This window comes from Lentinula edodes, assembly GCF_021015755.1.
Source record: "Lentinula edodes strain Le(Bin) 0899 ss11 chromosome Unknown C8R40scaffold_33, whole genome shotgun sequence".
In the NCBI taxonomy this organism is placed as follows: Eukaryota; Fungi; Basidiomycota; class Agaricomycetes; order Agaricales; family Omphalotaceae; genus Lentinula; species Lentinula edodes.
Window position 1 is genome coordinate 117,989 of NW_025764339.1, and position 12,460 is coordinate 130,448.

General features: G+C 45.7%; 6 protein-coding genes across 6 annotated transcripts; 2 read left to right on the plus strand and 4 right to left on the minus strand.

Annotated features, from left to right (window-relative positions):
- Positions 1 to 807: 807 nt before the first annotated feature.
- On the plus strand, positions 808 to 3,576 carry C8R40DRAFT_1053202 (amidohydrolase family-domain-containing protein; the record flags this gene model as incomplete). Its single annotated transcript, XM_046224827.1, has 11 exons — positions 808 to 1,087; positions 1,160 to 1,264; positions 1,317 to 1,388; positions 1,452 to 1,808; positions 1,858 to 2,045; positions 2,149 to 2,269; positions 2,362 to 2,387; positions 2,476 to 2,755; positions 2,836 to 3,005; positions 3,116 to 3,221; positions 3,377 to 3,576. 11 exons carry the CDS (start codon positions 808 to 810, stop codon positions 3,574 to 3,576), a joined length of 1,905 nt encoding a protein of 634 aa, XP_046083218.1.
- A 477-nt stretch (positions 3,577 to 4,053) lies between these two features.
- Positions 4,054 to 5,221, minus strand: C8R40DRAFT_1053221 (uncharacterized protein; the record flags this gene model as incomplete). Its single annotated transcript, XM_046224830.1, has 5 exons — positions 4,054 to 4,595; positions 4,661 to 4,735; positions 4,790 to 4,890; positions 4,961 to 5,001; positions 5,063 to 5,221. 5 exons carry the CDS (start codon positions 5,219 to 5,221, stop codon positions 4,054 to 4,056), a joined length of 918 nt encoding a protein of 305 aa, XP_046083219.1.
- A 1,990-nt stretch (positions 5,222 to 7,211) lies between these two features.
- On the minus strand, positions 7,212 to 8,006 carry C8R40DRAFT_1053008 (uncharacterized protein; the record flags this gene model as incomplete). The annotated part of the gene is made up of 2 exons (XM_046224804.1): positions 7,212 to 7,796; positions 7,863 to 8,006. The coding sequence occupies 2 exons, from the start codon at positions 8,004 to 8,006 to the stop codon at positions 7,212 to 7,214; spliced, it is 729 nt and encodes a 242-aa protein (XP_046083220.1).
- Positions 8,007 to 8,911: 905 nt separating this feature from the next.
- On the minus strand, positions 8,912 to 9,427 carry C8R40DRAFT_505085 (uncharacterized protein). Its single transcript, XM_046235275.1, has one exon. It carries the CDS (start codon positions 9,269 to 9,271, stop codon positions 9,005 to 9,007), a length of 267 nt encoding a protein of 88 aa, XP_046083221.1. The 5' UTR covers positions 9,272 to 9,427; the 3' UTR covers positions 8,912 to 9,004.
- Positions 9,428 to 10,143: 716 nt separating this feature from the next.
- Positions 10,144 to 11,502, plus strand: C8R40DRAFT_1053103 (phosphatase 2C-like domain-containing protein; the record flags this gene model as incomplete). The annotated part of the gene is made up of 4 exons (XM_046224814.1): positions 10,144 to 10,312; positions 10,371 to 10,751; positions 10,813 to 10,980; positions 11,045 to 11,502. 4 exons carry the CDS (start codon positions 10,144 to 10,146, stop codon positions 11,500 to 11,502), a joined length of 1,176 nt encoding a protein of 391 aa, XP_046083222.1.
- Positions 11,503 to 12,060: 558 nt separating this feature from the next.
- C8R40DRAFT_1005752 (uncharacterized protein) lies at positions 12,061 to 12,264 on the minus strand (the record flags this gene model as incomplete). Its single annotated transcript, XM_046222801.1, has 1 exon — positions 12,061 to 12,264. A coding segment is annotated over one exon (204 nt), but the record flags the coding sequence as incomplete, so codon positions are not given.
- Between the last annotated feature and the right edge of the window lie 196 nt (positions 12,265 to 12,460).

Genomic DNA, 12,460 nt, shown 5'->3' on the forward strand with positions numbered 1-12,460 from the left:
ACGACATAAGGAATGCATTCCATGTGTTGAGTTATTCAGTTGAAAAAGACTTACCGAAAACAAAAACTTGAAAAAGGAAGCTTCTTCAATCAATCACCTTTCTGGGTTTAAATTTTAGAATGCTCCTTGAGTCCTCGTATGTAGAGTCCTCGTTCTGAACCGATCAAGTCATTATACTCATCGACAATGGTTAATTTGACAATTCAATGTCGAAAATTTTCAAAGACACCGAGAAAAAAACCCGTCCATGCCGCAAATTTCGAACCAATGAAACATGTATGTAGAGGCCTGAACAGTTTGATAGGTGACGGTAAAAGCTAGTCTCGCGAGCCAGGATTCGAGCTGAGTGGATTCGTTCACTCTTGGGGTGATAGCAATTTCTACGCTTTGGATCTTCACAAGATCCAACTTTTAGGACTTTGTCCGCCCAATGATCTCAGTGCTTCAATTGAATTGAATACTGCTTAATCATTGTCAACAACCACCACCACCCGTCAACCACCACCCATCAACCACCAACCTTATTTGAGCCCGATTTGAACTGCCACTCACTTTGAAAACTTGAACGTTTGGATCAGTGACCGACTTGGCAACGTTGGAAATATGAACTCTTCCTCTGCTGACGAGGTACGTCAGAAACATTGTAATCTCGAAGAAGAATCCGGCTTGGTACTGCCGTATACATACTCGGATCACCGACAACCACAACAAGAAAAACTGCAACAAGAACAACAACAGCAACGACGACACCAAGAACGAGGACGAGGACGTGCACGTGCTTGGATTTGGTTTACGATCCTGACATGCATGAACTGCGTCGCTCTTTATTTGATCTTTTACGGTCCTATATTCGATGATTTTCTATCTAATGTATCGAATTTGCGCGATCTACGCGGTCTCTACAACTTAATCGACATCTTCGACCTCCCCTTCACTTACTCCAACTCTCACTCGGAAACTCAAAGCTCGCGAATTTATACCGTATGCTCATCCACTAATTCCAGACCTGTAATATACACGGTGGATGCAGAGAATAGTGTAAAAGAATGTATCGTTGTACGGGGTACGGATGTGATTGATTCTGGGAGTTTGGGTGAGTACATATCTTTCGAATTATCATCATTATAGTATGCTAAGCTTTACTCTACAACAGTGGAAGTTCTAGACCGAGCTATTTCCCGTGGACTCGTCTCAACTCGGTCAGAGTTTTCGGACGCGGTGCATTATATCCCGGAAGAAGCAATTGTCGTTCCTTCGTTCACAGGTGAGTTACTCAATGCTCAATTTGCTCAACAAATGTCTATATACCCACGTAGATTCCCATGTCCACTCACTCGAATATGGATTTCACCGTCTCTTACCTCTAGATGATGCAGATTCTATTCCCGGTGCGTGACCACCACTTGTAATTCCCCTTCGCAAATACCCGTACTTATCTTTTGCTTTTATAGCTGTCGTGTCCCTTGTCAAATCCTTCATCCTCTCCAATCCATCTGTACACGCTGACAAGGCAAAATGGGTCTACGGATGGGGTTATGACAAGACAAGATGGTTGCAGGAAACCAATTTCCCTTCCCCAAATTCAACCAACACAGAAACATGGCCCACGTACCACGCCTTTGAATCCGACCCCGTAACAGCCGGGAGACCGATCTGGTTAACATCGAAAGACGGACACGCAATATGGACGTCAAAGAGGGTTATCGAGCTTGCTGAGGAAAGGTGGGGGTTCAAAGACGGAAAGTGGCCGGAGGACGAAGAGCTCGAAGGTGGGAGGATCATGAGAGGAGAAGATGGGCGACCGAATGGTGGGCAAAACACTCTATATGGTTCGTTTTTAACTCATTACCCTTCCAGGTATATTCCTCGACAACGCCCAAGCGCTCATCCATGTCCCCACGCCCTTCGAAGACAACCTCGCGCGGTTCGAGATCACTGTCGCTGATGCGCTGGCGAATGGGGTCACCGCGATGCACGATGCTGGATTCTTGGCCGAGACCTTGGAATTTTATGAGAAGTTGGTTGAGGAGGGAAGGGTGTTGCCTGTGAGTACTGCTCAGTTACACCATTCTTCGTATGTGTTGTTATCCTTCCTATGATTACGATTCAATATTATCTCCATGAGTATTACTCACCACTCAATTCCAGATCCGCATGTACGCCATGCACAACTTCAACGCCTCCGCTCCTTACTGGGGAAATTCCACAAAGAAATATGATAATGAGAAGAGCAGGTTGAAGATGAGGAGTGTTAAGCTTATTTGTGATGGTAGGTTCTGACCAGGAATTCTCCAACGTCTATTATCCAGTAATCGTCAGCAGAGTGCCAATACTGATAATACCATGTTTTTGTCTCTCTAGGTGCTATGCGTTCTGGTGGTGCATATGTGCGTATAACTGTCCTTCGTATATAACATCCCTTTGCAGTAATATTATAAATAACTAACCTTCCCTCTCCTTTATCTACCCAAACAGCTCTATGAACCTTACACTGACGAACCCTCCTCCACCGGATTCATGCGCCTCCCAGCCTCGCTCCTCAACGAAATCATCCCCAGATTCATCAAAGACGGATGGCAGGTCAATGCTCATGCGATCGGGGATAGGGCGAATGGGGTTGTACTGGATGCATTTGAAAAGGCTGAGAGGGAGTTGAGGGATGAACAAGACCTCGATCTGAAACATACCCGTCCAAGAATCGAACATGCTCAAATCATGACCAGTCAGGATTTAGCGCGGATCGGGAGGGTAGGAGGTGAGTTGCGTTGCGTTGTCGGGTTTTGCGTTTTTTTTGTTCTGATTATTTTATCTTTGTTCTTTCTTTCCCTCTCACAGTCATTGCCAGTATCCAGCCTACACATGTGACTGACGACATGTGGTACGGTGAAGCACGGTTGGGTCCGGAACGTGTGAAGGGGTTGTATGCGTTTCGGTCCATGATGAATTCTGGAGCGAGGATCACGCTTGGAACTGATATTCCCGTGGAGGGGATTAATCCGTTAGAAGTGAGTGTCCAACATTTTCGAGCGGTGTGTCGGTAGGGAGGGCCAGCAGAGTTTTCTTTCACCCTGTCTCTGTCGTTGATTCAAAATTTCTGACTCTGATACACGCATAGACTTTCTACGCCGCAATTACTCGTACAGACAAATCAGGTAACAGTCCGCATGGTCCAAACGGCTGGTTCCCAGAGCAAAAGTTGACGAGAGTTGAAGCTTTGAGAGGTACGTTTCCCTCGTTCCCTTAATTCCACTTCTTTATCCACTATTTTGTTCCGTTCCTTCACTTATGCATTTATCTGAACTTTGTGGACTGATATGATCTCTAAACTTCCCTTCGTTCAACTCATTCGCACATGCATTCACCCCTCGATAATTAGGAATGACAATCGACCCAGCATATGCTTCATTCTCCGAATCAACCCTCGGCTCTCTCGAGCCAGGGAAGAAAGCGGATTTCGTGGTTCTGTCGAAGGATATAATGAGTGTGAGGGATCCGAGGGAGGTGTTGGAAACGAAAGTGTTGACGACGGTGTTGGATGGGAGAGTGGTATTTGGTAAGTTTGTGAAAGGTGTCTAGGGGGTTGTGGAGTAAAGAAGAAAGGAGGAATATGCTCGAACAGTGTAAATAGAATAATTTTAGAGCTTCAGGCCTAAACGTAAGTCGAGTCCTATCCTTGACATCTGTGACACTACTATGTTGGTCTAAAAGTCCCATCTCTGCTATGAGGTTAAGGAATTCGATCAGACTCAGAACATGCTGCGACAATATTGGCCGTATCCTATGTAACTTCGATACGTACACCTTATTCCATTTATCCTTGTATCTATATATTTCAATCTTAACTAATATACTAGCAGTGACCCGTGTGATGCACGTTGGGCGGTTTAGTTCTACTCGGGGCGTCGCTTTGCTCTGCTGAGTCACTCACTCCCTCCGCCCGTGCCGTGTATGTAGTAAGCAACAAAAAAGTCCACCAGACGCCGAAAAAGCAGTTGGCGCTTGATTGTCTTTGTGTTTTGCCAAGCCAAGCCAAGCCTGAGCAGAGCCAAAGCACTAAATGCGTGTCACAGACCACTCCATAAGGTGATGCGGCTCTTTATTGCCGGGGTACGTCCCATGTAAATCATTTCCACCATCTCCGTCCCTCAATGCTGCCTTTACTTGCACATTCTCTTTCCCACCAAACAAACCCTCCCAGAGATCCTTCCAGCTGTCTGGCGAGTGACAAAACATATAACGCTCAGTTCCAGTGGGGTGCCAGAACCCTTTTTCTGGCCTTGAGCCATGTACTCCAAATATCATCGAGCCTGGTTGGGGGGAAAGAAGACCGGCTAGCCCCTGGGCTATCTGGTACTGGGCATCCTCGCTAAATAGATGAAAGAATGCACCGCAAAAACAAGCGGAGAGATGACCGCGGAGGGGGTTCAGCGTTGTCAGGGTATTCAAAGTAGGAACGGGTGTGGCAGGAGGATTCCCTAGCGTAAATGGTGGACTGGCTTCTAAAAATTTCGGGTCGAACACGTCTCCTTGGATGAACGGTACGGGAAATGATTCCGGAGTCGACTTGAACATTTCATGGCCGAGATCCCAAAAATCTGAAGAGCAAGCGACCATGATCAATGATAGATATGGATAATGGATGATAGGTCAGGACGCTCACCTTTGTGTAGATCGGACGCGACAACATTATCAATGGGATAACCGTCTTGAACAGCCTTCCGAGTATCGTTCCCAACTGGAATATGTTTTCCCCGAGTTATGTCAACAACATTATCATTATTATTCAAACCATACTGACAGCAGCAAGGAATATCCAAGAAAATCGCTCCCTTTCTTTCCCTTCCAAGCCTCAAGAGATCTGGGTAAGCAGGAAGCCGGGCTATCCTCAATCTAGTACGTTCATTATAGGTGTTCAGGAAGTATACAGCTCGTCACCTCAGCCCTCCCAAGGCATACTTACTTCGCAAACTGGAAAAGTCGGATGCAGGGATACCGATAAATCTTGTTTTTTGCACCAAGTAATCATCAATCGCTGGTCTGTCCAACCCACGGAACGGCGTACCGAGTATGCCTTGGTCTGAACCGCAACGATATGATGTTTGAGCTCTTCTTCATCTTGTATCCCCGTTTCGTTTCGGAAGAACTCTACTTGTTCGGCATCGAGGTCATAGAACCGCTCTTCTAGAGGCATCTTGTAGATTTTTGGGAGGTCGTTCGACATAGTGTGGATGGACTTCGAAGGCAAATCTGAGACGCGAGATAAGAAGGGAGAAAGGAAGTGATGAGGGAGGTAAGGGGGATTCCAAGAATAGAACCTGATCCTGATGACCTCCAGCCACTGGGATCTTTTGTTATGCTACGACAGATCGTCTAGTGCTCAGTGATTGAACGCACGTGGCGGCTACCTCTATTGGTGGGACATACAGCGCGTCCTACGACTCGAACACTCACGCTGATAACACAAAAAATTAGTAAGGTCTTGACATGCTGTCTTTTGTCCTGCACGCGTTAATCATTCAATTGAATCTTCCTTTTCGTCAGTTCCCAGAGGCCCAGACTGGTTCCAAAGTTCACTACTATCATCTCCGAGCGCCACAAGATCCGATATGTGCACGGTCGACGATCTTCTGCAAATCCACAAGTTGCTGGAAGAGGTACAGTTTCTACATCCGAGTTTAAGCAAAAACATTATCCCACCATATACAGTATTTGGCTGAACGGCGATCTGATTTCTGATTATTTTTCACGAGACAGATGCATCGTTATCCTAGCATCTGAATGTTCGGGTTCACAGGGTAAAATTGGAGGGAAGCCTCACAGAACAATCACTAAGTGACAACGGTCATATGAAGACTGAACCATAGCTCGCCTGTTTTTCGACAGAGAAGGAAAGAGAGAAACATAATTCTTGGACATTGCCTACTGTTGCTGGTATGCCAGTAGTGACTATTTCTGAGTCCTCTTCCGCCTCACGCGGACTTGAAATATCTCAGTTGGAAATGACGCTCGGGGCCATTCAAGACGACTACTCCATAATGTATGTACTAGGCTATTGCGTCCGATCATTCACAAAAACGACACTGTTGCGTCAACGCATACGCATACTCTTTCTAAAGTTACATCTTTGGGACCACATGGTTGGAGATGGTCTACCCGGAACGTACCTTACCATGGAGTAGAGTGGTCCGTGTAGCGCATTTAGCTTTGGTAAGGAACGTGAAAGGGAATAAAAATTCATCGCCACCTAATCAACTATCCCTGTAATACCTAGAAGGCCTTTTCATTATACCACAGAGACAGGTTGCCACGGCTAGAATAAGTTGAAAGACTCATTTCGGGTATGCTAGGAACCCGAGATATGTATTTGGGCGTATCATGTATAGGGTTGGCGAACTTGAGGGACTGATTATTCTTATCTGAAAGAAAATTGTGCCCATGTCTGGTTCATCCTCCTGTGTGCTGCGGGACTCGGAGGGGACAAGGGCATGACGAAGGGCACCTTGACGTGAGGTTTAATCTTAGAAATGAGTTCATGTCTGAAGAATTCTGGATCTCTTCTGCTACAGGCGCAATTCAAGTTCGATGGCGTTACCTTAACACATACGTAGCACCTTCGTCGGAACGAGTGTCGTCCCGCGAGCCTTCGTGGGCAAAATACATTTAAATCCTTTGGAGACACATTCAATATGAGATCGGGGCAGGAGAATCCTTCAAAGTTCCGCGTCGCTTGTAAAGAATCGCACCATACAATCGGTTGAAGTGAACACAATTGAAGGTGGAATTAAGGAGGAAGGAGGGAAGGAAGCATCACAGATGTCGAGTCAGTAGTTCAAACGGGCTTCCAATCGGAAATTTGAGGAACGCCAGATGCATCTTGGACCATGCCGACTCACGAGAGTACTATAGTACCTTAGAATTAGCATAGCTAATGCCAGCTCCAAGGTAAGCAGTTGAAGATATACATAAACGACGTTAGATACAGGTAATGATATTTTGTGTAACTTTTGATCGACATTATCAACAAATAATTGCAAGAAATAAATTCGTCCTTTCCAAATCATGGTACAGCAAACCTTGTTCGTCATATGCATTAATTTTCCGTGAAATCATCGCTCGCATGAGCACCTAAATACCGAACCCCATTAGCTAATTATCGAGAATGAGCACACCGACTTACTCGTAGTTTTGGTCCACTTTTTCCCCTTGCGCGGCTAAGCCAACCCAGGGAAAAACCACCAAGCCACGTTCTCCGCATACCTCTCCCACTCCCCAGGAAACATTTTTTGCATTTGCTTATCCTCTGCTTCTGCCCTACTTACGCCCACAGCCAATGTCCACACCCACCAGGCAGCCCAGACGACCAAAGCACTCCCGTTGCTCTTCAGAGGCCCGCACTCGGTCAGCCAGCTCCCCTCGGTGAGGTGGGAAAAAGCTATACCAGCGACGAGGAGCATGCTCCCTGTGTAAGCTGGGTGTCGCACGTATGCGTAAAACGAGGACGTAACGAGACGGTGTTCGGGATGAACAGTGAGATCAAACGTGAACAACTTCCCGAGTGTTTTAAAACAGTCTAAGCGGATATAAGACCCCAGAACGACGGCCACGATTCCAATAACAAAAAAGGGCGAGATGCCAATGCGTGGTGTTGATGTCGCAGGACATGCAAGTGTCTTCAAGAGGGGCGAGGCGAAAGGTGATACTGAGGATAGAATTGTCGTCGTACCAAATATTGACAAAGTGCTGAGGTAGTATATGACTTCGAAGAAAGCACATATCCATATGATAATCATATGTAACTGTCAAGAAAAGAACTCGCCATTAGCCATTACACAGAATCAATGATAGATTATGAGACAGCTCACCTTGAAAACCAACGGAGCAATCTGTAAAAGGTACAATTCTTCGGTGTGGTAACGACTCTTTTGCTGTGTGGGATTCGGAGGAGTACACGCCCAATGGTTCGTGAGGGCTTGGACAATGACGAGTGTGGCTCGAGCCAAAGACATGGTCTACGCAATCGTTTTCGTTACAGGAAAGAGACAAAACTAGAAGCAAAGGAGAAACTGGGTTTGGTTAAGTTGGGAATCAACTAACCCAACGGAACTTTTTATACCTTTCTATCCAAACTGATGACCAATTTTCAACTTCCATCTTCTGAGTTGAAAGAATCAAAATGAGAATTGTGAGCTTGATCATGATCACCATATCGATTCCGGGATTCTAATTTCGAGATTGCAACGTGCTCCGCGGGGGCGAGCGCGCGCCGATACGTACTGTAGGCATTTTGCCTAACTTTGTCGCAGATTATGAAGCTTCCACGTAGGCTAGAAAGCCGAGTTCTTGCCTATTACATACTTTGAAGTACCATCCGAGTCCTTCGTCAAGCGCCTTCTCGACGAATCCTAGCATGAGTCCGTAGCGTCCCTGAGCTCGATCCAAACGGAAATTAAAGGCTGCTGAACAAGTAGGTCCACGGTTTGAAGGAGATTTTCTCGGAAAGAGCCTAGATGTAGACTATGGCTTCAGGCTATCACCAGATACAGCTTAACGCCAGACACAATCGTTAATGCACAGAGAATTTAGATTTTAAAGAAGGCCGGAGAAAGATTGTCTGTAAATGAAATGCAAGCGCAGTCCACGTTTGGTAACTTTGTACAAAGGGTTTCAAACACTCAAACCGGCCACAACGAGATTCTATCCTTCAATCGGATCTGATACACATAGACTTTCCCTCGGAATGTGGATACGAGCCTCTCCATAAGAGTTTCGAGGAAAGAAGGGTTTAACGCCGAAATGGTTCCACACGCAAATTGTAACAAGGAAAAATCGAAAAATTGACAGAGTTCCAGGGTGGAATTCGAAATTTATCGATTTCGTAAGAATAAGCTAGAGATGCAAGTAGAATAATCAGTGCCCTCTATATGGACTCGTTACATGAGACATACCAGGTAAACATAAGATACAACGTCGTCGTGTTAAATTGCTGTATATACGGCTAAGAGAATCATCGATCATCTCTAATATAACGTGAATCATGACGCAGACACGCTCCCATTGACAAGAACATTCGCCACACGCGACCGTTTGCACCCGGGTGCCCATTCCTCAGCTCAGCCTCAAGTGACCATTGTGTCTTACAGTTTACCGGTATGAAGAGAAACGCTTGAGCCTTGAGCTGACGCTCGATCCGCTCTTGCACATGACCCGAGGCGGCAGCGACGAATCCGAGGAACGGCGTGGAAGGATCAGGAGAGCGGGTACAGAACTCCATGAAGAAGGGACAGTGCGTATAGAGTAAGGAGGGTAAGGAACAGTTCAGAAGAGGCCGGAAAGCGCGAAAGAGAGATAGAACAGAGTAGGCATTCGCTCGCCTTTTCTTCTTTGCCTACGAATGGTGATCCACTGGCAGACAATTTTTCTACCCAATCAGGATTGATCTTGTATCCATGACGATGCCTCCCAAAAATTTCCTGCACGGCACCCTCGTTTACGTGTCTTCTTGGACCTCAGTCTCAAGCACTTTTTGGCTTAGAAATAATCGCAAGACTTTTGTTGTTTTCAAAAGTTGAACGAGTTTTGCAGATGTTGCGTCAAGGTATTTCCTATGTAGATGCTGCGAAACCATTTGATCACAACGAACTGAAAGCCGAGCCTTCTGTCCTGCGGCACGAGGATCCCTCCAAGAAGACGAAAAGCCTGAGCTTCAGCAGAAAAGGTTCAATGGTGTGTGGACTTACCCGGCACCAACGACCGTTTTAATTTGTCGAATGGGGGTGGCCCAATAACTAGCAAATTCGTTTTCTTACTGTTCCAGTTCTAGGGCGGACGATTCTACCACAATGATGAGTTCAAAGAGTAATCGACCTTGGAAAAGTCTCATCGTAATCCTGACGATCATCATGCATGCACAGATCGTTGTTAGAAGCGGCGACTATAGATATCATGGTCTTCAGATTCCAGTGCTCGTACTTAGATTTCCTTGCCCCTGCCGGGCCGAGAGCGGGAACTAATTCTGTGGGTCAAATGAGGGTCAATTACCTAGGTCACAATTTGAATGAGTGCGCGGTGTTGTGTTCTTCCTAAACCATCCTCACTGTGGCCTAACGCCCCCAGACGCTTCGCTTTATGGATCAACAACTTATAATGGAGTCGCTGAATGCAGCTTTCTCCCGGAAATGTATCAAATCTCTTGATATTTGTTTCGACAATGCGCGTATATCCCAGGCAGGATTTCAAGCCAAGAAGTCTGTGAACGAGGACAAGACTGTCTTTCTTGAATCACAGTTGGGATTAATCGTAGCGCTTTTCGATGGTAAGATGTGGTGTTTCTACGTTTCTCCCAGCCGGTGACACCAGTCAATGTTTCGAAGGTCATCACTCAGATGATTTAGCAGACTACGCGTCGAAAACGCTTCCGCCTCTCCTGCTTGAACGAATTCAGAAAACCTTATTCGAGAAAGATTGCACCCTCGATGAAGCTGTGGTGACTTCTTTTATCCAGAGCATCGAGGAGTACGATCGGTGGCTTATTCAAGGCGTCATCGACGAATTTCCACAAAAAGACCAGACCGATTGGTCTGATCCTTTCTGGGAAGATGAACGCGAGGTATTTAGTGTGCTGGGGTGGCTTAAGGAACACCCTAAATTTCAAAGGGCCCGATATGCTGTGGTAGGAACCACAGCATTGATTGCGTTCATCGACAGAGCGAAGGAAAATGTGTGGGTCGCATCTCTTGGAGATTCGGATGCTTGTTAGTCGAATTTCTTTATTTCTTTTCACTTTGACATGTAAGTATCTCATGAATGAGTTAGTTCTAGGTCAGAAAAGAGAAGATGGAGTAAACTGGGAAGTAACATGCTTAAGTGATTACCATAATGGTCAAAATCCAGATGAGCTAGAAAGAGTTCAGAGAGAGCACCCAGGTGAGCCTCAGGTCATTCAATATGGGCGTATTTTATCCTGTCTTGCTGTAACACGAGGTGCGTCTCAGGGACAAATTTGCTTGACTGCATAACCTATTCATCTATTTCATCTGCATACCAGCTTTGGGTAATCATCAGCTCAAAACACCCTATCATTTCGCAAAAAATATTCTTCGGTTCATCTGGCCTTCTCCCTTTCCAATGGAAGTTTTAGACAACTGTACCACTCCACCCTATATATCTGCAACTGCGGTCGTCCGTCGTCATTCCCTCAAATTGGGTGATATTCTGGTCCTCTCATCTGAAGGGCTTGCATATGAATTGAGGAACTTCGACGAGGACAACAAGAAAAATTTGATAATTTCCTTCTCCATGAATTCGAATGTAGATTCTTTCCCAGAAAATGCATCTTGGTCAGAGAAACTTGGCCATCAATACATTCTGGCTCAGGACGGTGATAACCCAGCAGAAAGGGTGATCAAAAATGTTTGTTTTGGGACAGATTTGGAAAAGATGGCGGAGGCAGTGAATCCATCCGAGGAATGGGATGATATATCTGTATTGGTGCTTCAGTTGTAATCATTTGCACCTATAAAGCCTATCATATGCTGCTGTAAGTAGGTGGACAGGATTACCCAAAATATTCCTGTGTGCACCACTCCTTTTTCCTGGATCGACTCGGCAAACCTCTACTCAGAGGAGTGTTCTTTTTTTTTTTTTTTTTTTTAAACTCTTTATTAACCGCAAGCAAGTAAGACTATGGTACTAAGGCGCGGGGAGCCGCGGCGACCCAATGAATACAGTTTGTCGCCTGCCTCCGTTACTTGGTTCTGGGTCATGGTGATGAGTCTACAAGTGTAGGTGTAGCTATGGGTCATATTGTAGTGCACTATTGTGTAGGTGTCGCGGTAGAGTGTGCTGTACTCGACTGCACATTTGTGCAAATCTTGTAGAATGAAAATAAAAATGAAATCGCAGTTTGGCTCAGGATCACGTCTCGGCTTCCGAATCACTGGAGTCAACTATCTCGTCTCTCCAATCTGCTTCTTGAGTTATGTCTTCCTCTTCCATCCCTCGAGACATGGTGTTTAAATCCTCCCAAATCCCTAGTGGCATGTAGTTGATCTCCGTACACTTGGACCGCGGTTTGCCTGTCACAGTGAAGGCACCGCTTTCTTTCAGAAACTCAGTCAGGGCTTCGATGCCTTCACTGGTCCCGAGTATGTCTTTCAGGCATATATCCTCCGATGCTTTCCGTAAAATATACCGGAAGTCTTCATATTTTGGACATGCCCTTAAGATATGTTCTCGAGTCTGCAATTCTTCGCCACATGGGCAGTCTCAGAGGAGTGTTCAAAGCTGTAAACTCCCAAACCGCTCTGGATAAGTATATACTTCGTTTTGACACAATCGTCAGATATACTTGATGTCTGATGTCTACGTACGGTAGACTATGTCCTGGAAAGAAGTTGGAGAAAAGTGCCTGATAACAGCCGATAACGGGTTCGAGAGATGTGAAATGCAGGGAATTAGACTG